Here is a 27,033-nt window from a genome sequence, read left to right on the forward strand (position 1 = left end):
TTTTCTTCATGAAAATCCTTTTTTTGGGGTAAAATTAGTATTAACGATCCATATAGTTAAGGGCAAGCTCCACAAATGATTCTTTGTGTGAATTTTTTTTTTTTTTTTGAGACCATCTTACTCTGTCGCCCAGGCTGGAGTGCAGTGGAGCGATCTTGGCTCACTGCAACCTTTGCCTCCCGGATTCAAGCAGTTCTCCTTTCTCAGCCTCCTGAATAGCTGGGATTACAGGAGCATGCCACCACACCCGGCTAGTTTTTGTATTTTGAGTAGAGATGGGGTTTCACCATGTTGGTCAGGCTGGTCTTGAACTCCTGACCTCGTGATCTGCCTACCTCGGCCTCCCAAAATCCTGGGATTACAGGCGTGAGCCATTGCACCTGGCCACATTTTTTTTTTTTTTGAAGAGCTAACATGTTTTTCTTTAAATTACATTGGGGAGTAATTTAATGAAGAATTTTGTTTTTTAAGGTAAAAAACAGACTGTGTATAGGACATATCTCTGATACGTTTTAGATTGTAGGGTTTTTATTTGTGAATAAAGGACTGTTGAGAGTGCTGTGACATCTTTATTTCTTTGGAGACAGAGTCTCACCCTGTTGCCTGGGCTGGAGTGCAGTGACTCGATCTTGGCTCACTGCAGTCTGCAGCTCCCGGGCTCAAGTGATCCTTGAGATTTAGCCCCTTGAGTAGCTGGGGCCATAAGCACCATGCCCAGTTAATTTCTTGTTGTTTGTAGAGATGGGCTCTCCCTCTGTTGCCTAGGCTGGCCTTGGAACTCCTGGGCTCTCGCGATCCTCTCACCCAGCCTCCCAAAGTGTTGGGATTACAGATGTGAGCCATTGCACCTGGCCTGAAGTAACATCTTTTAAAAGGCATTGGGTAACAGTGGGGCCTCTGAGTGCCTTCCTGGCTGTGAGAGCTGTAATCCTGTTAGGGGCTGAGTGAGGACTACTTCGCTCCTGCATTTAGAGGATTCCAGAGTAGGGCTGGGGGCCCCCGCTGGACCGGGAAAGTTTTTGCTATTTTGCAGAGAGCTATATATCTGTTTGTCTTTTAAATTTTTTAATTTGCTAAATAAAAGGGACAATGCACAGCATCATTGAGCACACAGGTGCTAGGAAGCTGTCCTGCCCTCACCCTCTCCTCTCTCCCGCAGGCGTATGTGGGCTCTGCAGTCATGACTGATGAGACATCCGTGGTTTCCTCGCCTCCACCATACACGGCCTATGCTGCACCGGCCCCTGAGGTAGGGAGAACCCTGAGCCTTCAGGTGAGGGAAGCTTGGGATCTCTGCTGCTGTCCTGCTTTGTTTTTTGAATGAAATTAGAAATGTACTCTAAACCTTTTCTTCTTAAAACAGATGATTTCTTACTACTTTTGTTTTCATGAAATAAAGCAACTATTTTATATAGTTCAGCACATTGTAATATGCTGTATTAATGTGTAACAAGTTTTTAAGATCTAAAAATGCATCATGTTAATGATAGTTGCTTTGGGTAATGAGATTTTGATGATCTGTAGTTTATATGGAATGAATTACTCGAATTCTCCTTATAGTCAGAAAAAAATGCTATATTTTGGGGAAAATAATCCTTACAAAAATCATGTCAAATACTTTGGGATGTCCTCTTGTTGGGGTGCTTGGAGTGCTGACTGAGCTGGTTTGTATGTAAGTCTGTTGTGTGGAACACACTGCTTTTTTTTTTTTTTTTTCTTTGAGACGGAGTTTTGCTGTTCTTGCCCAGGCTGGAGTGCAGTGGCACTATCTCGGCTCACTGCAACCTCTGCCTCCCGGGTATAAGCGGTTCTCCTGCCTCAGCCTCCCGAGTAGCTGGGATTACAGGCGCTTGCCACCATGCCCGGCTAATTTTTTGTCTTTTTAGTAGAGGTGGGGTTTCACCATGATGGCCAGGCTGCTCTCGAACTCCTGACCACAGGTGATCCACCTGCCTCTGCCTCCCAAAGTGCTGGGATTACAGGCGTGAGCCACGGCGCCTGGCTGGCACTGGTAAACTTTCTAAGCTCACTTACTCTAGTTCCTTTTTCTGTAGATTCTTTGGGGTATACTACATAGGCAATCATGTCATCTACAAATAGGAACAGTTTTCTTTGTAACTTGTATGCCTTCTGTTTCCTTACCTTGCCTTATTGCCTTGGTTAGACCTTCAGATATTATGTTGAATAGCAGCAGTGAGAGAAGACATCCTTGCCTTGTTCCTGATTTTAGGGGGCATGTATTCAATGTTTTTCTTTTTTTTTTTTTTGAAACAGAGTCTCACTCTGTCGCCCAGGCTGGAGTGCAGTGGCATGATCTTGGCTCACTGCAAGCTCCACCTCCCGGGTTCACGCCATTCTCCTGCCTCAGCCTCCCGAGTAGCTGGGACTACAGGCACCTGCCACCATGCCTAGCTAAATTTTTTTTTTTTTTTTTTTTTTGCATTTTTAGTAGAGATGGGGTTTCACCATATTAGCCAGGGTGGTCTCGATCTCCTGACCTCATGATCCACCCACCTCTGCCTCCCAAAGTTTTGGGATTATAGGCGTGAGCCACCGCGTCCGGCCAATGTATTCAGTTTTAAGTATGCATTCATTTAGTATTAATGTACTGTTTAATTCAGTATTTAATTAGTGTTGAATTTAGTTTTTACGTATGCATTTATTTAGTATTTAATGCATTCATTAAGTATGCTGTTAGCTAGAGGTTTTTTATATTTATTCTTCATCAGGTTTAGGAATTCCCTTTTTCTAGTTTCCAGGAGTGTTTATCGTGACGGGGTGTCAGTTGCCTGCCTTCCTGCCTGCCTTCTTGCCTTCCTTCCTGCCTTCCTCCCCTCCCCTCCCCTCCCTTCCCCTCCCCTCTCCTCCCCTCCCCTCCCCTCCCTCCCCACCCAGAGATGAAGACTCACTCTCTTGCCCAGGATGGAGTGCAATGGTACTATCATTAGCTCACTTCAGCCTGGAATTCCCTGGGCTGAGGCAATCATCCTGCCTCAGCCTCCTGAGCCACCACGGCTGCAAAAAAAAATTTTTTTTTGGTAGAGACGGGGTCTTGCTCTGTTGCCCAGGGTGGTCTTGAACTCCTGGCCTCAAGTGATCCTCCTGCCTCGGCCTCCCAAAGTGATTTTGTTAAATACTTTTTCTACAGTAATTAATATGATTGTGAGGTTTTGTTTTTCTTTTTAGCCTGCTAATATGGTGGATTATAGTGTTTGGCTTTCACATACTGAACCAGCCTTGCATTCCCTGTAATAAAACCTACTTGGTCATGGTGTATGATTCTTTTTATTTATTGCGGAATTCAATTTGCTAATATTTGTTAAGGATTTTTGCATCTATATTTATGAAGGATATTGGTCTATAGTTTTCTGTCTTTGTGCTTTGTCTTATTTTATCAAGGCAATACTGACCTTATAGAATAAATCGGAAAGTGTTTTCTGCTCTTTTCTTTTCTGGGAGAAATTGTGTAGAACTGGAGTTAATTCTTCTTTAAAATTTGGTAGAAATCTCCAGTGAAACTATCAGGTCCTAGAGGTTTCTTTTTTGGGAGATTTTAAATGACAACATCTGTTTTCTTTTTCCTTTTTTTTTTTTTTGAGACGGAGTCTCACTCTGTCGCCCACGCTGGAGTGCAGTGGTGCGATCTTGGCTCACTGCAAGCTCCACCTCCTGGGTTCACCCCATCCTCCTGCCTCAGCCTCCCGAGTAGCTGGGACTACAGGTGCCGCCACCACGCCCGGTGAATTTTTTGTATTTTTTAGTAGAGACGGGGTTTCACCATGTTAGCCAGGATGGTCTCGATCTCCTGACCTAGTGCGACAGAGTGAGGTCACTTGGGCAACAGAGCGAGACTAAGTCTCAAAAAAAAAAGAAAAAGAAAAAGAAAAAAGAACAATATAAGCCAAATTCACTCAAAAGAAATAAAAACAAGATGACAAGTCAATGGCACTGAACACAGAAAATCAACAGAAGAACTCAATAGAACAATAGCTGTTTCTTCATAAAGATCAACAAAATTGGTAACTATCAAGCCAGGCTAACAAAGAAAAAAAGAAATCATACAAATCACTCTAAGATGAGTACAAAAGTAATGGCAGTTTTGCATTCTTAGAATTTGCTGTTTGATACTGGAATATCCTCTTAAATAAATGTGGTTATGTGATTCATCATTCTAATGGGCATTTCTTGCTTTTTTTTTTTTTGCTAATGACTTATTACTTATTTATTTTAGACTATGAAAATGATGTCAGAGCAAAAGCAAATTCAAGCCACTTTCTTATTAGAGTTCAAAATGGGTCCTAAAGCAGGGAAGACAACTCACAACATCAATGCATTTGGCCCAGGAACTGCTAATTAATGTACATCACAGTGGTTCAAGAAGTTTTGCAAAGGAGGCGAGAGCCTTGAAGATGAGGAGTGAAGTGGGCAGCCATCGAAAGTTGATAACGACCAATTGAGAACAACCACTGAATTCCATCCTCTCACAGCTACACAAGAAGTTGGCGAAGAACTGAATGTCGACCATTCTACGGTCATCCGGCATTTGAAGCCAATTGGAAAGTTGAAAAATCTTGATAAGTGGGTGCCTCCTGAGTTGACCAAATATTTTAAAAACCATCCTTTTGAGGTGTCATCTTCTCTTAGTCTATGAAACAACAATCAACCATTTCTTAATCAGATTGTGACATGCCACGAAAAGTGGATTTCATACAACAGCCAACTCAGTGGCTGGACTCAGAAGAAGCTCCAAACCACTTCCCAACGTCAAACTTGCACCAATAAAAGGTCATGGTCACTGTTTGGTGGTCAGCTGCCGGTCTTCTGATCCACTACAGTTTTTGAATCCTGGTGAAATTATTACATATGAGATGTATGCCAAGCTAATCGAAGAGATGCACGGAAAACTGCAGCACCTGGAGCCGGCACTGGTCAACAGGAAGGGCCCAAATCTCCACAACGCCTGACCACATGTCATACAACCAGGGCTTCAAAAGTTGAATAAACTGGGCTATGAAGTTTTGTCTCATCTGCCATATTCATCTGACCTCTCGCCAACCAACTACCACTTCTTTAAGCATCTTGACAAGTTTTTGCAGGGAAAACAAGTACGCAACCAGCAGGATGTAGAAAACGCTTTTCAAGAGTTCATCCAACCTTGAAAGCACAGAATAAACAAGTTTATTTCTCATTGGCAAAAATGTATTCATTGTAATGGTTTCTTTTCTTTTCCTTTTTTTTCTTTTTTTCTTTTTTTTTTTTTTTTTTTGACAGAGTCTCACTCTGTCACCCAGGCCAGAGTGCAAGGGTGCAATCTCGGCTCACCACAACCTCTGCCTCCTGGGTTCAAGAGATTCTCCTGCCTCAGCCTCTTGAGTAGCTGGGATTACAGGCACATGCCACCACTCCCGGCTACTTTTTGTCTTTTTAGTAGAGACGAGATTTCACCATGTTGGTCAGGCTGGTCTCAAACTCCTGACCTCCTGATCCGCCTGCCTCAGCCTCCCAAAGTGCTGGGATTACAGGCGTGAACCACTGTGCCCAGCCCATTGTAATGGGTTCTATTTTGATTAATAAAGATGTGTTGCAGCCTAGTTATACAAATTTAAAATTCATGGTCCAAAATCACAATTACTTTTGCACCAACCTAATAATTTAAGAATTAAAAGAAGCCTTTATATTAGAGAGCCCATGGATGATAAAATCATAAAGAATATTACAATCTCCATAACCCACAAACTTGGTAACTTAGACCAACTAGATGAATTAAAAGACACAATCTATTAATACTAAAACACAGGAGAAATAGGTAATCTATATATATTGATATCCATTAATAAAATGGAATCAATACCTAATAATCTTACAGAAAACTTATGTATTCCATAAATCTGACATTCTGTCATATTATTCTAACTGGTGGGATTCGGGGATTTCCATTTTGATAAGAACATAGGTGAGTCGCACACACTTAATTTTAGTGCTTATTGGTCAGAAAAGCCATGTCCACTATAGGACACTGTGGAGCGATGCGTTATGGAGAATTTAGGCAAGATAATATGATTTTCAGAGTTAAAGGTAGACAACCTGATTTATGTACAGTAATTCCTCATAATATCATAGGGGATACCATATTTAAACTTTGGGGTATCCCCAGGTATAATTCTTATTTCAGCCACATGTGAATTTGAGACACGGAAGCTTCCCAACTTTGGTGGCTTTCAATAAATGTGGAAGTTAACTCACAACCTATTTTGTGGAGGCATAAAATTCAATGAGCACTCATTTAACTTTTTATTTTAAATATTATTTTTGTAAACTTGCATTTCCAATTAGTTGAAATTTTAAACCTGTTTCATTTCTTATCCACTTTTTTGTTTCTTTTTTTCCCTGAGACGGAGACTTGCCCTGTCACCCAGGCTGGAGTGCAGTGGCATTGTCTAGACTCACTGTAACCTCCGCCTCCCGGGTTTAAGCGATTCTCCTGCCTCAGCCTCCTGAGTAGCTGGGATTACAGGTACCTGCCACCAGCCCAGCTAATTTTTGTATTTTTAGTAGAGATGGGGCCTCCCCATGTTAGTCAGGCTGGTCTTGAACCCCTGACCTTGTGATCTGCCCACCTCAGTCTCCCAAAGTGCTCGAATTACAGGCCTGAGCCACTGCACCCGGCCTCTCCACTCTTTTTAGGTGGAGGGGAGTAAGGGTTTCTTGGAATTAGGAGGAACTCCCTTGTACCCAACCCATTTGGGTAAATTTCTTCCTTCAGAGTTTTTCAAATCAGCATCACCATTGTTAAAGGCCTCCCACATGGTAATAATTGTGCTACAAGGTTTTATAAACATGAAGTTTATGTTTGGCTGAATGAACCTCCTTGCTGTGGCACAAGGGGTCCATAGGTGTTTTCATCAATTATGAAGCGGGTTCACTGTGCAATGGCTACCAACTTTTCTGAGTACAATGAGGCCAAATACATTCATAGATAAATTCCATGAAGTGAATTTATTACTTACAAATAGCAAACAAAAGACAACAGAAGTCTAGGATTCAATATGAACCACTACCACAAGATCAGGAAGGCTACCCAGAGCAGATGGATGGAGTTTTGACTGTAAACGCTTCACTTGCACTACAACTGAGGGACCCCAGAAAGAAGCCCACGTTGAGTTTTCTCCCAGGATGTGGTTTGCTGGACACAAGCGTTAAAGACCATTCTGTTTTGAGCAGGGACTATAACAGAGCCTGGGCTGTTCTGACCAATGTCACTTGATTATCAGGATATTGCCTTCCCAGCATATCATACAGTAATCTTGAGAACTACCAGTAAGAAAGGGAGGAAAATGGCCCTGCACCCTTAAAACTGAAGGATCAGGATATTTGCTGTGACAGAGGCACAGACAGTAGCGACAGAGTGTTCTTGTGAGCCATCTACTAGTTCTCTTAACCGGAGCGTGGCACCAGACCGCTTTTCTATTTCCTTTCAATGGAAACTATTTCAGAATATTTTGAATATTTTGAATTTCCACATCTATAGAGTTGTGGCACATGATCATTGGCAGTGTAGACTCTCTGCATGGTTAAAGGAAAGAGTTCAGGAGCCCATCAACCCACATTGGAGGAGACCACCTAATCCTCCAGAGAGTGTCACTCCATCTTCCTGGGGTTAGCTCCACATGCAGTAAGGCCACTATAACTAAGGCCGTCAAGACTTGCAGTCCGAAGATGAGACTTTTGCCATGCTGATAAGCAGCAGTGATAAGAAAAGCCCACACACTGGCCAGGAATTTTTCAATGAAAGCAGCTAAGACGCTTCTTCATATGCTTCGGTAGGGGCTAATATCAAACTCTTCCTTCCCATTTTCTTTACTCAGCAGTGCCTGAACCATGAGGCACCATAGATGTACACCTCATCAGGAGGGTGTATGGTACAGCAGCAAGGGGAGCAGCAGCACAAGAAACAAACAAGGCCACTACTTCTGCCTACATAATAACTATTGTCTTGGAGTGTAAGATAATTAATAATGTTCACATGGCTGCCCTAAGCACACAGAGATGGTGACCAGAGCAGATGCAGGCACTAGAGATACAGCCTGATTCTTGCTAATTAGGACTTAAGTGTTGGCTTATGTGCTGTGCTTTTGTGTATTCATAAGCCAGGGCCTCAAAACTGCCTGCTGAGCACAGGCCAAAGTCATGCTGGGGTGCAGTTAAACATTGATGTCTAGGAGATAAGAGCATTTTAGTGTGGGAGAAGATGACAACACCTGAAGACCACAAAACACTGTGCCGACCAAAGGGAAGGCCCATCGTCAGCTCACGGTTCTGACCCAGGTGACTGCTGATGTGTTACGGAACAGTCAGCACACAGCAGGTAGGTCAAGTTGAGCAGGTATCCTGCATGAGGGCTGATCCATTCCATTCGTGTTGCCAATTGTTTCAATAGCGTCCCATGCACCCCACTAGTGAGGAAGGAATTAGCACCCTACGTTTACTGGCACTGTTAAACACATAACATCTATTACTAAACAGATAAGCCAGACATCAGTTATTAATTACATAAAGGAGGATGGTGTAAGCTCCCACAGGCCCAAACAGGGATTAACTTGAGCGCAGAGAGTTACGTATAGCATTAAAAAAGTGAGGATATTCCTTTTTTTTTTTTTTTTTTTGACACAGAATCTCGCTCTGTCACCCTTGCTGGAGTGCAGTGGTGTGATCTCGGCGCACTGCAAGCTCCGTCTCCCGGGTAAACTGTATGTACTTAGGAATCAATACCAACTCATTATTAGCAAAAAATAAATATCTTTACATCAAGAATAGTTTTTCATTTAATAAAAATAGGTGGGATGTGTATAATGGACAAGGGATAATCAAAATTTGCCAAATGAGGCTAGTAAGACAATCCCAAGAACTCACAATCATTATTCACTGGTCCATTAATCACAGGACAATACATACAAAAGAAACTTACCTGGCCCGGCGCAGTGGCTCATGCCTGTAATCCCAGCACTTTGGGAGGCCGAGGCGGGCAAATCATGAGGTCAGGAGTTCAAGATCAGCCTAGCCAACATGGTGAAACCCTATCTCTACTAAAAATACAAAGAATTAGCTGGATGTAGTGGCATTCACCTGTAGTCCCAGCTACTCGGAAGGCTGAGGCAGGAGAATCGCTTAAACCCAGGGGGGTGGAGGTTGCGGTGAGCCGAGATCACACCACTGCACTCCAGCCTGGGCAACAGAGTGAGACTCCATCTCAAAAAGAAATAATCAAATAAAAAAATTAAACTTACCTACATATTAGGAAAACATCCAAATTCAACCATGAATCCAGCACATTATCAAATGAATAGACAAAAATTCTATCAACAGACTTAAGAAAATACCATTATCTATGAAATTCAAGTACTACTGCTTAAAGAACATTTACAGAACTCTCACCTCAAGGTTTCCCTGCAAAACAAGGTGAAATGCATACTCAAGACTCTTTAATGGGCCACTGATAAAAACAATATACTTGTAACTTGTGTAACATTTCATAAATTTTTTTCAAGCGCTGTACGATAATTAATTTGCATCAGGCTTTCCAAATTAGAAAAGCTTCACTTACAGAACTTCTTTCCAGTGGGAGTTTTCACACGGCTTTTCAAGTAAATGTTAAAACTGAAAATATTCTTGCAGTTTCTAAACTGTTAGAGTTTTAATCCTGTGTACGTTCTTGTATTTACAAGGTCCAGCCAACGACAGTGTGCATTTTCATATGTCCTTGAGTGGATATGAGAGAAATGAAACACTCAAATATTCTGGACATTCATAGGGTTTTTCTCAGGAATGAGCTGATGTCTTCAAATGGAACTAATACAACTGAAGGCCTTACCACAAATTTAAATTCAAAAGCCTTTTCTCCACTCTGAGCCCTCCCAAATCTTCAGGAAAATCTGAAGGCTTGACCACATTTCCTATATTCTTTTTTTTTGTTTTTTTGTTTAGGCGGGGGCTCGCCTCTGTCACCCAGGCTGGAGTGCAGTGGCCGGATCTCAGCTCACTGCAAGCTCCACCTCCCGGGTTTACGCCATTCTCCTGCCTCAGCCTCCCGAGTAGCTGGGACTACAGGGGCCCGCCACCTCGCCCGGCTAAGTTTTCGTATTTTTTAGTAGAGACGGGGTTTCACCGTGTCAGCCAGGATGGTCTCGATCTCCTGACCTCGTGATCCGCCCGTCTCGGCCTCCCAAAGTGCTGGGATTACAGGCTTGAGCCACCGCGCCCGGCCCCACATTTCCTATATTCTTAAGGTTTCTCTGCAGTGTGAGCTCTTTCATGTTTATGAGGGAATGGGAAAGAGTAAATGTTTTACCACATTTCTTACATTCAAGGGGCTTTATTTATTCATTTTTGAGATGGAGTCTCACTCGGTCGCCAGGCTGGAGTGCAGTGGCACAATCTCGGCTCCCTGCAACCTCCGCCTCCTGGGTTCAAGTGATTCTCCTGCCTCAGCCTCCTGAGTAGCTGGGATTACAAGCATATGCTACCACACCCAGCTATTTTTGTATTTTTTGTAGAGACGAGGTTTCACCATGTTGGCCAGGATGGTCTCCATCTCCTGACCTCGTGATCCGCATGCACACGGCTTCCCCCCAACCCCCCGTGGCCTTTTATGTCCTTGAAAAAGAACTAAGACAACTGAAATGTGCCACCATGCCCAGCTAATTATTTTCTTTGTTTTTGTTTTGAAACGGAGTCTGCCTCTGTCGCCCAAGCTGGAGCGCAGTGCTGCGATCTCGGCTCACTGCAAGCTCCGCCTCCCAGGTTCACACCATTCTCCTGCCTCAGCCTCCCGAGTAGCTGGCGTGAGCCACCGGGCCCGGCATTATTTTATTTTTTGTAGAGACAGGGTTTCACCACGATTCCCAGGTTGTTTCACATTGTTTTAATCCAGGCTGGTTATGAACTCCTGGGCTCAAGCAATACACACACCTTGGCCTCCCAAAGTGCTGGGATTATAGGCTGAGTCACTACACCTAACCTCTATATCATGACTTCTTTAGTGGCGCATAAGGTAACTGGAACGAGTGTAGGCTTTACCGCATCTCCTACATTCATAGGGTTTTTCTCCAGTATGAATTCTTTCATGGAGGTGAAGGGAACTGAGGCGACTGAAGGCTTGGTCACATTGTTCACATTCATAGGGTTTCTCTCCAGTATGAGTACTTTTATGGTTACAAAGGGAACTCAAATGACTAAAGGCTTTGCCACAGTGTTTACATTCATAGGGTCTCTCTCCAGTATGAATGCTTCCATGGTCATGAAGGGAAGTGGAACAGCTGAAGGCTTTATCACATTTGGTACATCTCTCTCCAGTGTGAGTCCTTTCATGCATCTTAAAAGAACAAGAAAATCTGAGTGTTTTCCCCCATTCCTTACATTCGTAGGGTTTCTCTCCAGTGTGAGTTCATCCATGTATTAGACAAGAACCGGAAACAGTGAACACTTTACCACATTGTTTACATTTATAAGGTTTTTCTCCTGTGTAAGTTCTCTGATGTCTTTCAGCTGAATTGAGAAAATGAAAAGCTTTCCCACATATCGTACATTTATAAGCTGGATTTCCACTGTGCATTATCATGTGTCTTCTAACACCTGGAACAGAAACAAAGAGTTTCCCACACTGTTCACATTTATATTGCTTCTCTCCATATGGTTTGTATCCTGAGTGAGCTAGGATGTGCCTATTAAGGAGGGAATGACGTACAAAGACTTTTCCACAAATACTGCATTCACATTGTTTTAATCCAGTAGAAATGTTCTCATTCAGATCAAGATTTGGAATGTGGCTGACAACTGTCCATACTGACTACCTTCTTTGCTTTCATGCAGTCTCTGTACCATAGGATTTCTGTAAAAAAAATGACAAGCACATTATTATTGGTTGATTTAATAACTTTCTACTCATTCATAGGTCTTCGACTTACACTGCTACCAATACCAGGGAAAATGCATTTGTTTTTGTTTTTGTTTTTGTGCCATGACTGAATTATTTGAAAGTAAATGGGCTACTACTGAAAACACAGCTACCACCTGCATGGCTATGACCAAAATAGTAACATTCATATACACAATTTTGTAGTACTATTTTCAAGTAAACTGTTTTCCAAACACTGACTGCTACAATGATGTACGTTACATTTTGGGTGAAATTTTTCTAACAGGAAATGAATTTCAAGTGACTCTTATTTGCTTTGATTGCTTGTTTTTAAATTCATGACATGCTAAGATTCCTTCAGAGGACTTTATTTCCTCTTCTCGGTGCAAATTATCTTGTATCTTTCCCAAGTTTTTTGAAGTGATCTTCAATATTCTGGTCTTTCTGTTTTTTCCTAAAATGCAGATGCACAAAATTATCATGAATTATTTCAAACTATAGAAACATTACTAGATTTCATGTTCATTGTACACAGTGCCCATGCCTGATTTATTCACCAAATCATTCCCTTGCCCCATTCCAAATCACAAATAGCACTGATGATAGGGAAATACTTCTGTAATTAAGTGAAATGTGTTGTCATTCTTACCTACAGAAGCCAGGTTCCTGCAGGTTTCCTGCATCACTTCTCTGTAGAGATTCTTCTGAGAAGAATCTAGCAAAGCCCATTCCTGCTGGGTAAAGTTCACAGCCACATCCTCAAAAGCTACGGAGTCCTAGAACATTCCACACATGTGGATAGAAGGATGAGTGAGACTAAGAGCACTGGGAATGTATACTCAATCCATAAGCTGTTTACATGATTCTAAAATTTCCAAGCATTTATTCTATGACTTGATTGTCACAACTCTTACTCTGTTCACACATACTCCCTCCCACACAGCAGTACTAATGCTAGAATTGAACTATTCAAAAAGACAACAGCAAAGTAGAAACACCCATCTCATTAGAGAATCCAGGGAGTGAGATTACGATATGCTGCTAGGAGTTACCTTTTAACTTCATTTTGTACATTTCTAGTATCTGTCATACTAAAGTCCTACCTGATGTGCATAAGTGAGTTAATATTATCAGTCCTGAGACTACTTATTCTTAAAAATGCCTGCTCGCAAAGTTCAATCTTTGTTTGTATTAGGAACTTACATTTTGAAAGGGATTCCACCAACCCAAGTAATAAGAATGACTCACTGCTTCTAAATGGCTTATGCAGTATATTTTCCAAAACTTCTTCTGCTGAAAGTCTATTATTTTGTGTCACTGCAGTGGTGCTTAGGGAACCAGACACAAAAACACAGTCTGAACACTAAGTGTTCAATGAATTTCCCTGGTAGGCAATATTTTACACGTGCTGTCACTTGTTAACTTGGGAGTTGAGCCCATTCCACGTGATTACACCAAGAGAGAATAGGCTTATTAAATTTAATTGAGTAGTAAATAAAACCAATAATTGATATTTAACAATACTAATACAACCATTTTTCAAATTTCTGTTGCACAATATCAAGGCAGAAAGGAATCAGAGGAAATAGGACACATGCTTTTTAAAATGACATTAATGTCACCACTTCCAGATGCTATTCCTATGAAACCACATAAATTCCCAAATCAGGTGGTTTTAGGCAAGAAAAGCTACTCTTTCATATGTAGTAAAAATGGCCAATGTCTAATCATTTTTAGTCATCTAAAAAAAGAGTGATGGCTTGTCTAACATACTTCTAAGATTTTCAAACAAAAATATTCAGGACAGCACACTGTTAGCAGAGAGTGAGCAAGCAGACCAAGGGGAAAAAAAGTTTTAATGACCCAGCATCTATATGGAAAGTTGAGGAATGATAGAGTAGGCACTACAGAATAGAAAAAGAAATCACACGCACTTTAAAATATGAGGCACACCAGGCTGGCATCTACTTGGGAAAATGCATTGCATTCTTCTTCTATTCCATGAACAATAATCATCTTATTATATATTCAAATACAAAAGATAAAACCAGAATACTTTCAGAAGTCACAGGAAGATTTTTTTTTGTAACGAAGGATTAGGCAGAATTTTTTTTATGTAAGAAAAAAGTGATAAAGGAACAGACAAACTCAAACATATTAAAATTTAGGGAATAAAAAGAAAATAGAGTGGGCCAGGTGTCGTGGATCATGCCTGTAATCCCAGCACCTTGAGAGGCTGAGGCAGGGGATCACCTGAGGTTAGGAGGTTGAGACCAGCCTGGCCAACATGGCAAAAATCCCGTCTTTTTGTTGTTTGTTTGTTTGTTTATTTGTTTTTGAGACGCAGTCTCGCATTGTCCCTTGGGCTGGGGTGCAGTGGCAAGATCTTGGCTCACTGCAACCTCCACCTCCCGGGTTCAAGCAATTCTCTTGCCTCAGCCTCCCGAGTAGTTGGGATTACAGGTGCCTGCCACCACGCTCAGCTAATTTTTTCATATTTTTAGTAGAGACAGGGTTTCACCATGTTGGCCAGGCTGCTCTGGAACTCCTGACCTCGTGATCCGACCACCTTGGCCTCCCAAAGGGCTGGGATTACAGGCATGAGCCACCGTGCCAGGCCTAAAACCCTGTGTTTACTAAAAATATGAAAATTAGCTGGGTGTGGTGGTGGCCGCCTATAATCCCAGTTACTCGGGAGGCTGACACAGGAGAATCACCTGAACTCAGGAGGCGGAGGTTGCAGTAAGCAGAGATGGCGCCACTGCACTCCAGCCGGGCTACAGAGCAAGACAGCATCTCCAAAAAACAAAAAACAACAACACTCAGATACCCAGATAAGAGGATACACATGTGTCCACTGTCATAAATTCTTCACCAAGCTACAAGAGGGGAACTGACATTTTGGTGAATCTTTATAAATCATCAATTTATCTATCACACTTTCATTTCACCAGTAGCATTTACAAAGCTAAGTCCTACAATTCCATTTGAAATTACCCTTAAAAAGAACAGAACTTTAAAACTTACTACACTCACTCTGGGGAAGAAATAAATACGAATTTTTAGCAAATGAAATACATCATTTTACCTTGCGTCTTTGGAAATAGTATTTTTATCTTTCAAGCTGTGCTGACAAAATGTATCTTACAGTCAGTGAAAACCTGAAACTCTAATAAGCGGACAAGCCTTTTCAAGGTAACAAACTCAGGGAGAGGCAGTGCTGACTCCAACGCAGACCTTTCTAAGTGTAACGGCAGGCCATTCTATCCCTTAGGACACCCATCCTGTTCAGTAAAGTACTCAATGACCACCTAGGTGGCACTGGCACTGCTCTTTGTCCTCCTGTGTGCCTTAAGTGCATTTTAATATTCAGGTTCTTGCACATCCTCTCTGGAGTGGGTTTTCCTTGTCCTTTTGGACGGTTTTTCTCTCTTCACAAGTCTGAGATAAGCTAGAGAGCAGCAATCATTTCTGCCTTTTCCTCTCAATATCAGCATCCAATTGGCAAACCATCAATGTGTCTTCGAGGAATAAAAACTCGGGCTGGAGGAATAATTTTAATGACCTAACTTTCATGACATTACATTGTATTGTCCATTAATTTTAATGTCCTAAAATTTTAATGACCCTAAGGGCTCACCATTTTAGATGAAACTATACCAGGAGATTCCCCTAAGGCCAAGAGCATCCAGCTGCTCCCCTGAGAGACTCTACCCCCTACCTCAGGCTGTTCTTGGTGGTGAGATGACCCCGGGGCTGATACTCACTAGACCCTCCAATACACATGGCCACTGTGGGTATCCTGGGTCATCCCCAGACGGTTCTAAAATACCAGGACTAGGAAAAGATAGGAGGGTGGTTGAGAACTCAACACCCTGTAAAGTTTTCACGGGGGGACCTCAACCTAAAGACATTTTGGTCATATGTACACTTAGGAAAGATGAAAAGAAGAGAGGCACAAAGATTTTTTTTACAGTAGAGTGTCAGATGATTTATTCTCCGCTTTCCTCTCATGTAAAATGTTTGGAAACAGAAAAATATTTTGGCCAAGGTGGCTCACGCCTGTAATCCCGGCGCTTTAGGAGGCTAAGGGTGATCAATTAAGGTCAGGAGCCGGGCGCGGTGGCTCAAGCCTGTAATCCCAGCACTTTGGGAGGCAGAGAAGGGCGGATCACGAGGTCAGGAGATCGAGACCATCCTGGCTAACACGGTGAAACCCCGTCTCTACTAAAAAATACAAAAAACTAGCCGGGCGAGGTGGTGGGCGCCTGTAGTCCCAGCTACTCGGGAGGCTGAGGCGGGAGAATGGCGTGAACTCGGGAGGCGGAGCTTGCAGTGAGCTGAGATCCGGCCACTGCACTCCAGCCTGGGCGACAGAGCGAGACTCCGTCTCAAAAAAAAAAAAAAAAAAAAAAAAAGGTCAGGAGTTCGAAACCAACCTAGCCAACATGGCGAAACCCTGTCTCTACTAAACATACAAAAATTAGCTGGACGTGGTGGTGGCGCCTATAAGCCCAGCTACTTGGGAGGCTGAGGCAGGAGAATCGCTTGAACCCAGGAGTCAGAGGTTGCAGTGAGCTGAGACTGCACCATTGCACTCCAGCCTGGCGACAAGGTGAGACTCCGTCTCAAAAAAAAAAGAAAAAAAAAAAAAAAATATATATATATATATATATGTGGGTATATGTGTATATATATGTATATATATGTGTGTGTATATATGTGTATACATATGTGTGTATATGTGTGTGTGTGTATATGTATGGTTTGCTTCCTCATTCACCTTATCAAAGACTCTCATTTACGCCCCTCCCGTGGACCCCAAACCACAAACCATGACTGCGGTACCCGTTTATGAATCGCGTTTGCTCAAACACGCGGTTTAACGTTTTAACAAAGCCTCAGGTTAATTTTAGGGGGAGAAAGGTGGGACTGGAAGCTCCATGAACCACAGCTCCTCCCACGCTGGAACCCCGCACACCGAGTCGGGCTCTCCCGGATCACCCTCCCGTGATCACCGCACTACCTGGGTGGGGGAGGCGCGGGGTTCCCGAGAGGGCTCCGGCCGGCGGAAGTGGCGCCCACAGGTACAGACAGGCCGCAGGGGTCCCGCTGCCCGCGCCGCCCGGCCCTGCGCAGAAGGGGACTGAGGCCCGGCTGCGCCGCCGCGACTCGGTCCGCAGGTTCCGCAGCCCATGGCTGGTTCCAGCAGGTTTCACCCAGCCCTCTTCCCCACTTCCGGAAGCCAGGCGCAGTCCACTCACCGTTCCTCGGCTTCCCGGGTATCCTGGCGTCAGCTAGGGATGTCCCAATACCCGCAGGTCACAGGGTGGCCGAGGCTGCTGCAGAGTCACCGGGCCTCCCAGAGCCAGGAAGTAGCAGCGGAGACTCACAGGAAGAGCCTACCCTGGCGAAGGCCAGTCAAAGCGCCCGCCAGCCAGATCCCGGAAGCCGCCCTCTCCTTTCCGGCAGGGCGCCTGATTGACGGGTCCCCACCCAGCGTCCCTGATTGTATGGGGCTTCAGGACCCGCCCCCTCAGGCCCTGAGTGACAGGAGATTGCGATCTCACGTGAGGCTGGATGAGGCCAGAATGACCGTTTTGGCCCAGCGGTTTGTAGGGGGTGCGTCCTTCCTGCGCTGGGATCTGACCATGCAAGGAGCACATTCGCAATTAACCTTGTATACAAGATTATAGCTATTTTGCGTAATAAGATATAAAATTGCAAGCAATATAATGGCAATTCTGTAACTGCCCAGTGGGTTCACCTTGCCCGCTACCTAGACAGAGCCGATTTCTCAAGACGGGGTAATAGCAATAGAGAAGGAGTAATTCACGCAGAGGCGGCTGTGCGGGAGACTGGAGATTTTGTTTTATCTTATCTATTTTATTTTATTTTATTTTATTATTTTATTTTATTTTTCTGAAACAGAGTCTTGCTCTGTTGCCCAGGCTGGAGTGCAGCCTCGGAGTTTTATGATTATTCAAATCAGTCTCCCTGAGCATTTGGGGATAAGAGTATTTAGAAAGTTTATTTTGCCAAGGTTGGGGATGCTTGTGCATGACACAGCCTCAGGGTGTCCTGATGACAGCTGCCCAAGGTGGTCAGAGCACAGCTTGGTTTTGTTGGAGATAAATGCTCGGTGACGCAAAGTGAAACCAGCACTCAAGTAAAAGTTTTATCAGCAACGCCATTTACCTCTGTGGAAGCGTGCTGCTCGCATCAGTCACAATCGCAAGAGCACACGGAACAAAGGAAACCAGGGGTTTTTATTCCTGACGCAATCCCTACCTCTGGCATGGGCTGGGGCCAGACCTCAAGATCTAAACTTACCCCGTTGTGAATATTTGTGAATATTTTCCCAAATAAGGAAGGGGGAAGGGGGTTGTGAGTTACAACGGTGGGACATGTGGTTTCGAAGGGAGAAATGGGTGCAGAGCAGGTAACCAAGGGAACAGATGTGAGTGATTGATTAGAACTGAGGGTGAGGGGGGAGGTTGTTTACAGTAACTAAGGGCAAGGAGGCATGGAGAACAAGAAAGTTGAGTTCCAGAACAAAACACAAGAACACGCCAAACCTTGGAAGAGAAACTGACTGTATCTGACAGTTTTACACATTTTAGGGAGACAGGAGACATCAATCAACATACGTAAGATGAACACTGGTTTGATCCGGTACAACCTGAAGCAAAAGTGGGTCAACTCGAAGTCAGGAGGGGGCTTCCAGGTCACAGGCAGGTGAGAGAGGAGCGGTTGCATTCTTCTGAGATTCTGATGAGCCTTTCCAAAGGAGGCAATAAGATATGCATTCTTCTCAGCGAGCAGCGGATGACTTGGAATAGAATGGGAGGCAGGTTTGCCCTAAGCAGTTCCCAGATTGACTTTTCCCTTTATCTTAGTGATTTGGGGGACCCAAAATATTTTCCTTTCCAATTTCCCCCTTTTGTTTTAAAAATATTTTGGAGAAAGCATTTTAGAAGAAAATCAGTCTCTGGTGGCAGGTTTTGTCTGATTTCTCATGGAGTAGCTGAGATTACAGGCGAGCGACACCACACCTCGCTATTTTTTTTTTTTTTTTTTTTGGTAGAAACGGGGGTCTCCCTCTGTTGCCCAGGCTGTCTCTGGTGCCCAACGCAGGGCTCCCCGTAATCTCTACAAATAATCCAGTGAAGGAACACCAGAGCGTGGAAAGCTGAGGACGACCGACAAAGGACTCCCGAGTAGGTTTTCACTTCAAGCTCTAGGGTAAGGAGGGCGCTCGGGGAATTCCAGGGAAACCTCCGGAAAATGTGGGTCGAGCTGAGAGTAAGTTCGCTAATTACTTAAGCCTTGTGCAGCAGTTACTGCGCCGCGGAGGGGTAATTGTCAGTACCCAAAATCTCACATCTTTGTTCCGTCTGGTAGACAAGTATTCTCCTTGGTTCCCGGAATATGGAACCATGAATGTAGAAGATTGGGACAAGGTGGGATCAGACTTAAAACGAGCACAACAAGAGGGCCGCGATATTCCCCTCTCTGCTTGGCCTGTGTGGTCTGCAATTAAAACAGCCCTGGAGCCCTTCCACACTGAGGAGGAGAAGGAGGATTTTCAGGATGACATAGCAAAGTTGAATAATCAGGAGTCTAATTATCAGCTAAGTGAACCATGACAGTCTCGTTTAAAAAAGGGCGAGAATCGGGAAGGTATGTATGCTAATCTCCAAAAACTTATAAAAGAAACTGTGCCACCTACTGCGCCTTTAGGGGAAGGTCTGGAATGGCCACGCCCAGGCCAGCCTCGTGAATATTTGGAAGGGAAGACTGAGATCCCACCTTGCCGCTCCTATTGTTGCAGGCCCCGCCAGTAACTATGGGGAAAGGAAGCTTCAGGCTTGTCCAACAGCCAATTAGGATGAGGGAATGATCCAGGCTTGCCCACCTGTTAGTTATGGGAGAGGAGTGCTGCGAGCGGGTCCAAATACAAATATGGCACAGGGACAATCCAGGCATCCATTCGCCAGGCACAAGAAATGGAGGATTTGAATGCTTGGCAGTTTCTGGTCGTTATTTCGCCAGCTGAGGAGGCCAGAGAACTTACTCAAGCATGCTGGGAGCCATTTCCTTTTAAAATATTAAAAGACTTAAAGCAAACAATTGGACAATATGGGCCAAATTCTACTTACGTTCATTCCTTAATACAATGTGTGGCTTATAACAGACGTTGAATACGTATGGATTGGGAGGCATTAGCCCGATCCACCCTGTCCTCCTCTGAATTTCTCCAGTTGAAAACCTGGTGGACGGATGAAGCAACAAATCAGGCAGAAATGCTCAAGACCAACGTCCCGTTAATATCACACCTGATCAATTGCTTGGAGTCGGACGGGCATGGAGTACTCTAAATCAACAGATGGAAATGGGTGATGAGGCTGTTGATCAGCTCAGAACTACATGCCTAAGAGCCTGGGAAAAAATTCACGACGCTAGTTCTGCTTATACTTCTTTTAACACAGTTCAACAGGGTCCAAGGGAGCCTTTTCCAGATTCTATCACTCCTTTGCTGGATGCGGCTCAAAAGGCTATTTCCGATTCTCATGCCAAGAAAGTGATCGTTCAGCTGCTTGCTCATGAAAATGTTAATACAGAATGTCAGGCAGCAATTAGACCTATTAAGGGATTGGCAGATCTAAATGAGGAAAAAACTTTAAGTGAATACATTAAAGTCTACGATGGCATTGGGGAGCACTTATATAAGGCCAGCATCCTTATATAAGGCCAGGGGGAGAGAGGGGGATGCTATTACTCCCCATATCGTGGGGGGTGCCTCACCCCACTGTGATGAGGATCTAACAGCGAGGGGGAGAGAGGGGATTGCTATTACTCACCATTACGAGGTGGATCGTAATCATTACTCCCCCTGCAATGTGTGTCCATTACTAACAATCTCCTTTGTTCAGGATATTAGGAACAATTTCACAGGTTTTGTGTACACAGCCTGCGATAGGAGAAGAATACCATCCTTCTCCTATCGCACCTCCGGCTATTAGGAACCATACCACACAATGGGTGTACACTTTTTGGGAGATTTGGGGTAATGTCCTCCTGTGTTTCCCTGAATATTCGGAGACATATCACAGGTTGGCTGTACACCCACTACTCTCTTGGCAGGAACATCATACTTTACCTACTGGAAATTAGGAGCAATATCACAGAGTGGATGTCAAGCCACTGTCATACTGGAAGTAATATCATGCTCTCCCCCCAAGTTATGAGGAACAATATCACAGGGGGGTGTCTACCTTCTCCAGTAGGGGGAGTAGTATCATCATCTCTTCCTTTAGATGACAGTGTAGCAGGACGAGCCGCAGACAAAACTCCTCAGACACCGGATTAAAGAAGGAAGAGGTTTTTTATTCAGCCGAGAGCGTCGGCAGACTCGCGTCTTAAGAACGGAGCTCCCTGAAGAAGAAATACGTGGCCTTTTTTGGGTCATGATAAATCAAGCATGCGTGGAAAATGTGACGAGAGGCTACATGTATCAGCTAACAGAACAAAAAGTTTTACAGTGCTTTCTCATACAATGTCTGGAATCTACAGATAACACTAGTAGTTTTGGTCAGGGGTTGATATTATCATTATTATTTTAACCACCAGGGCCAGGTGGTGGTGCCAAGGTCGTCTAGCTATTTATCTTACTTCTGTTTCTTTCCAACTTTTTGCTTTCTCACCCTTCTCCTGTCTTATAAACTAGGGAAAAGGGGAGACGGGGAAAAGCTGGGAAAGAGCAGGAGAAGTGGTGGTCTCATTCTATAGTAGCACACACCAGCCGAGGCAGGGCAGGTGCACCCCTCTCCTCATAGGCTGCCCACCTGGCCTCGCCTTGGCCTCACCGTTGTGGCAGCCCCGGTGCTGCTGCAGGCAGGGTGTGCTGCTCCCAGGCCCCAGGCGCTTGGAGACTTGTCTGGAAGGGGGCAGAGCACCCATGCTCACTCAGCATCACCAGCATGCGGGTTCACAGGCCTGGCACTTGGCACATGAGGGACCAGCACCCCCATGGTAGCCTTGTGGGGGCACTCTTTTGTACTTGGCACAGGGAAACCGATGCTTCAACAAGGATGACCAGCCCCTCTGCTGGCAAAGAGGAGAGAGGAGGGCCTGGCTCAGCCCAAGTCCTCTGTGACCCCGTACCCTGTTTCCCTGATGCAGCTGGAAGAAAGACAGCTGTGCCTGTGCTCAGCACAACCCTCTCGTCCTCCCACCTAGCGACAAACCATAACAATGGCATGGATGATACGTCCCCAGAATCGAGACCTGCCAGGGTCTGGGCTGAGCTCTCACTGTGAACCCAGGAGATGGCGGGAAAGGAGGTGAAAGCTATGAAGCCCTTTCCTGTTACCACAGAGACTGACCCCAGGGAGCATTGCCCAGCCTGGAGCTGGCTCAGGGACTGGGTAGAGAGAGGGATGAGCCCCATCCAGGCTCCAGGCAGTCCCTCTCTGTGCCTGCTAAGGCCCTGCAGGTGCCCTCTGTTCAGTGAGTGTCAGTCCCCTTCCTCCATCCAGCAAATGGGAAGGTGGTGTCTAAATTGTGCCTATGAGAAAACTGTGCTGCTGTAAAAATAATGTCCAATATCCCTGTCCCTGCACCCTGACAAAGCCTGTGCTGGGCCACCGGTCTGCCTCCTGGCCTGTGGTTCTGCCAGGTAATGACGGGATCGCAGCACCTCCGCCCTCGACCACCTGACCAGAAAGTCACCCCACCTGGCTGCTCGTGGGAGCAAGGCTGAAGCCAGGGCACTGGTGCAGGAGTCATCCCCTGAGGGCCTGGGGAGCCATGCAGAGTAACAGACACCATTCAGTATATTCAGGCAAAAAATGAAAACATTGTTTTGAAAATAGGCCCCCAACATTATCATCTATGCATCTGAAGGCTGAACCCGCTCTGCATGTCCAAAATGGACATTTACTACACTGAGGAGTTCAGCAAAATTTCTACTAAGTTGGTGCACAAGGTTTTGCACCAGCCTCACAGAAGAGTCTGTAGGAATTTTAATATCTGTATCCCAGGCCCCCCGGCCCGTTTCCAGGGAAGCCCACGGGTACAGTGTGTTCCTCCCTCGTCCTGGGATTGTGACTGTTTCTTGAATGGTCATCCTTCATCTTCTCCATACCGAGGTGATTTTTACCTCTCAGAGTCTGCGGGAGGATTCAATGACAGGAGAAAAATGGTGTCGGTCAAAGCCAGTTCCCAGCCTCCCCTGTCCCCAGGGGTCTGATGTCTGGAAGGACAGGACACAGGGGGACCCAGCCCCGGATGTGCCATCCCTTACAGGCTTAGCTCCCCCAGCCTCAGCTTCTGTGCCAGATGCAGGTGTGGGCAGGAAGGGATGCAGCCATAAGGTCTGTGTCCAGGCATCCACAGGTTGTGTGCCTTGTGGGGACTGTGGGTTCATCTCCCGCTTCCCCACAAGGGTCATTTCCTTTCTTGTCAGAGACTCACCAGTTGCCACACCAGGGCAAAAACTTTTAAAAGTCAGAAAAGCTTTGTGTTTCTGTGCCAGGGTCCCAGCCAAGACCCCCAAGGACCCAGGGGAACTCCTGCCTATGCCGTCAGCTGTGCTTCTCATCACCACCCAAGAAATCTCCTCTAATGAGCATGAATGGGAGGAAAGTCAGCATATGCCTTCTCAGCATTTCTGTTGTTACTGAGCTCTTTCTATGGACTTCACACGCATTATTTAATACTGTAAGGGTACATTTAACAAATTAATTATCCTTGTTGTGAAGAGGGAGACGTTTTCCCCACGTTCCTAGAGCATTTTTGACCTCGTGACTACAAATCTTTTCTCATCTTTCCATATGTAGATAAATCTTGGTAAAGATAAGCCACCTACTAATTTTACAACCCAAAAATGTTATGCAAATGTCGGGGATGCATCCCTTTTTGAAATATAAGCATCTGAGAAGGCAGCACCACACACTCCCTATACCTGTGGGTTTTAACCTAAGAACCTGATGGTTGCAGCTGGAACCATCTGCTAGCAGGGATGGTAATTGAAGTTTTCTTATTTCCTGGATAAAGGCAATCGACTAAAGCAAAAGGTCGCCTGGATTCCCGGGTGAGTTTAGGATGAACTTTGTAAAACATGCAGTAAAGGGCACTGTTGAGCTTCTTATGGGAAGACAAGGGGCCATAAATCCTGACAGCTTATGAATATCGTGGTTAAATATAGGGGGGTCGGCTGGGCATGGTGGCTCACACCTGTTATCCCAGCACTTTGGGAGGCCAAGGTAGGCCTCCCAAAGTTTAGGAGATTGAGACCATCCTGGCTAACATGGTGAAACCCTGTCGCTACTAAAAATACCAAAAAAAATTACCCGGGCATGATGGCGGGCGGCTGTGATCCCAGCTACTCCAGAGGCTGAGGCAGGAGAATGGGGGGAACCCGGGAGGCGGAGCTTGCAGTGAGCCGAGATCGCACCACTGCACTCCAGCCTGGGCCACAGAGGGAGACTCCATCTAAAAAAAAAAAAGTTGCTGGGATTTCTGTGTGTGCTCTCTTCACAGGTGAGCTGCAACACGCTGTAGTTAGATATGCTTAGTCATTAACAAAACTGCCTTCTTCTAGTCATTAACAAAACTCCACTGTTCTGTGGAGAGGACTCTGCCTTGCTAGGGATTTATCTCCCCAACAGCTCTCATTAGAGTCCTGGAAGGAACTGCTCCCACTGTCCTTGCTCACAGGTGAGAAGCCTGAGTTGGAAGGCCCAGGTGAGCAGGTTAGTGGGTATCAGAACGCAGTTAATTTCCTGAGCCATCGTGGACCCCAGGCCTTCCAGATGCCCTTGCTGGCAGCAGCTGTGGTGTCCTTCAGATTCCTGTGACTTGAGCTAAAGTTGTGTAGCTGGAGAAAGCCTGCGGAGGAGGTGTGTTGTAAACTGGAAAGTGCTATGGAAGATTTAAGAGAGAAGAAATGCCAATGAAATGTGTCATCTCAGGCATTTGTTGATGGTCTGAGGAGTGAAGCTGTGATAAGCCCTGGGCCACCTGGAAGCCCTCCCTGCTGACTGCCCATAGAGGCTGGGACACCGGGTGAACACCCTACCTGACTGTCTGGTAAAAGGGAAGCCACATCTGACTGCTGCAGGGAAACCGATGATTGTGTCATCAAAATCTTAAGGAGAAGTCTAGGCCAAGACTTCAGGAGACAGATCCGAGAGGGTCCTGAATGGGGGGACCCTGGGTCAGGGCAGACCCCTCCCCCCCGTTCCTGCCATCAGTTAGAAGTGAGATGAGATTGGAGGTAACCAAGGAAACTCCAAACTCTTTAGTTTTAAAACTGATTTTTGGCCATGACCTGATTTTGAAAAGCCACAAGGTAAAGCCAGGTGTAGTGGCTCACGCCTGTAATCTCAGCTCTTTGGGAGGAAGAGGCCAGCAAATTGCTTGAGCCTAGGAATTTGAGACCAGCCTGCGCAACATGGTGAAGCCCTGTCTCTACAAAAAATAAAAAAATTAGCTGGATGTGGTAGTGTGTGCCTGTAGTCCCAGCTGCTTTGGAGGCTGAGGTGGGAGGATTGCTTGAGCCCCAGAGACAGAGGTTTCAGTAAGATGGTGCCACTTCTCTCCAGTCTGGGCGACAGAGTGAGACTCTGTCTCAAAAGAAAAAAAAAAAGTCACAAAATGTATCTTTTTGGAGAGAACATTTGTTTTTGGCTGTTTCTTCCTCATCATCCAGTGATTTCTGAGTAAAAATATGCACATATACCCACGCCTTTCTGAAAATGGCTAATGCTTCTCAGCCCTGGCTCATGTTAGCATCACTCATTAGAGTGGCTGGCACTGGCCTGGCCCCAACTCCAGAGATTCTGTTTAGTTGGTGGGCCCCTGACATGGGTGTTTTAGAACCCTTCTACGTGATTCTGTTTTTTTGGTTTTGTTGTTTTTTTTTTTTTTTTTTTTTTTTTTTTGAGGGCAGTGGCACTATCTCGGCTCACTGCAACCTCTGCCTCCCCAGTTCAAGCGATTCTCCTGCCTCAGCCTCCCAAGTCGCTGGGACTATATGCACATGCCACCATGCCTGGCTAATTTTTGTATTTTTAGTAGAGCCGGCGTTTCACCATATTGATCAGGCTGGTCTCGAACCCCTGACTTCAGGTGATCTATCTGCCTTGGCCTCCCAAAGTGCTGGGAAGGAGACCCACTGCTCACTACCCAGGGGCAAAGGCTGTGCAGATGGAAGGGCCAGGCTAGAGGAGGTGACCAGCCTAATAAGTGATCGGTGAGTGGCAGAGTGGTACCAGAATCTCAATCCGTCCTGACTCCAAAATCTTTCAGAATCCCCAAATCACGCAAATTACCTTAAAGACCATGAGGCTTCCACAGACCATGCATGGGTCTTATATCCTTGGCTGAGCTGTCTTTTGATCTTCACTGCAGTCCTATGAAATTGGCACCTGTACTTTGATCTCCATTTTCTAGATGAGAAAAATGGAGACTTTGCCATATTAAGTAACGTGCCCAGCAACACGCAGCCAGGAGGGAGCCCAGAAAGCCTGGCGCTGGAGGCGCCCCTGCGTGAGCTGCAGCGCTGAGATGTGCTGTGAGTATAACATTCTCACCGGATTTTGAAAATGTAGTGCTAACAAGTAAAATACCTAATAAATAATTGTTCATATTTATTAATCGGTTACATGATAATATTTTTGATACTCTGAGTCACAAATCAATCTCATGTCTTCTTGCTTTTTCAACGTGGAAACTGGAAAATCTAAAAATGTGGGTTGTGCCTTCTTCCCCGTGGACGGCGCTGCTCGAAGCCTGCCCCTCCCCGCGCTCAGTCCGGGACGCTGGCGTTTCTGTGCGGCCGCGCCAGGAGCCCGGAGAGTGTCATGCAGGGCTCGGGCTTTCCGTCCGGGCGTCTGTCCAGTGCCGGCCCGATCCTGAGCAGGCGCTCCAGGTGCCGAGAGCCCAGTTCCCAAATCTAAAGAACGGGCGAGGCACTCTCCACACAGAGAAGCGCCAACACAGCGCGAGGGAGGCGGCGCGGGAGCTGGATCCGGGTGGGGGGACGGCGAGGGCGCACGCGGCGCTTGTGGGGAGCGGGGTCCGGGTGGGGGTCCGGGTGGGGGGACGGAGAGGGC

General features: G+C 45.4%; 1 protein-coding gene and 2 pseudogenes across 1 annotated transcript in view; 1 reads left to right on the top strand and 2 right to left on the bottom strand.

The window, feature by feature from the left end:
• PLEKHB2 (pleckstrin homology domain containing B2) overlaps positions 1–11,550 on the top strand; it is a 43,121-nt gene extending 31,571 nt beyond the window's left edge. Inside the window, exons 6-7 of the mRNA XM_025405117.1 lie at positions 1,160–1,273; positions 11,542–11,550. Of these exons, the coding sequence (XP_025260902.1) occupies positions 1,160–1,273; positions 11,542–11,550 (123 nt within the window). The remainder of the gene's footprint in view (positions 1–1,159; positions 1,274–11,541) is intronic.
• On the bottom strand, positions 10,947–21,874 carry LOC112636439 (annotated as a pseudogene).
• A 28-nt stretch (positions 21,875–21,902) lies between these two features.
• LOC112636083 lies at positions 21,903–22,744 on the bottom strand (annotated as a pseudogene).
• Between the last annotated feature and the right edge of the window lie 4,289 nt (positions 22,745–27,033).

Source organism: Theropithecus gelada, chromosome 12 (genome assembly GCF_003255815.1).
Source record: "Theropithecus gelada isolate Dixy chromosome 12, Tgel_1.0, whole genome shotgun sequence".
NCBI lineage: Eukaryota > Metazoa > Chordata > Mammalia > Primates > Cercopithecidae > Theropithecus > Theropithecus gelada.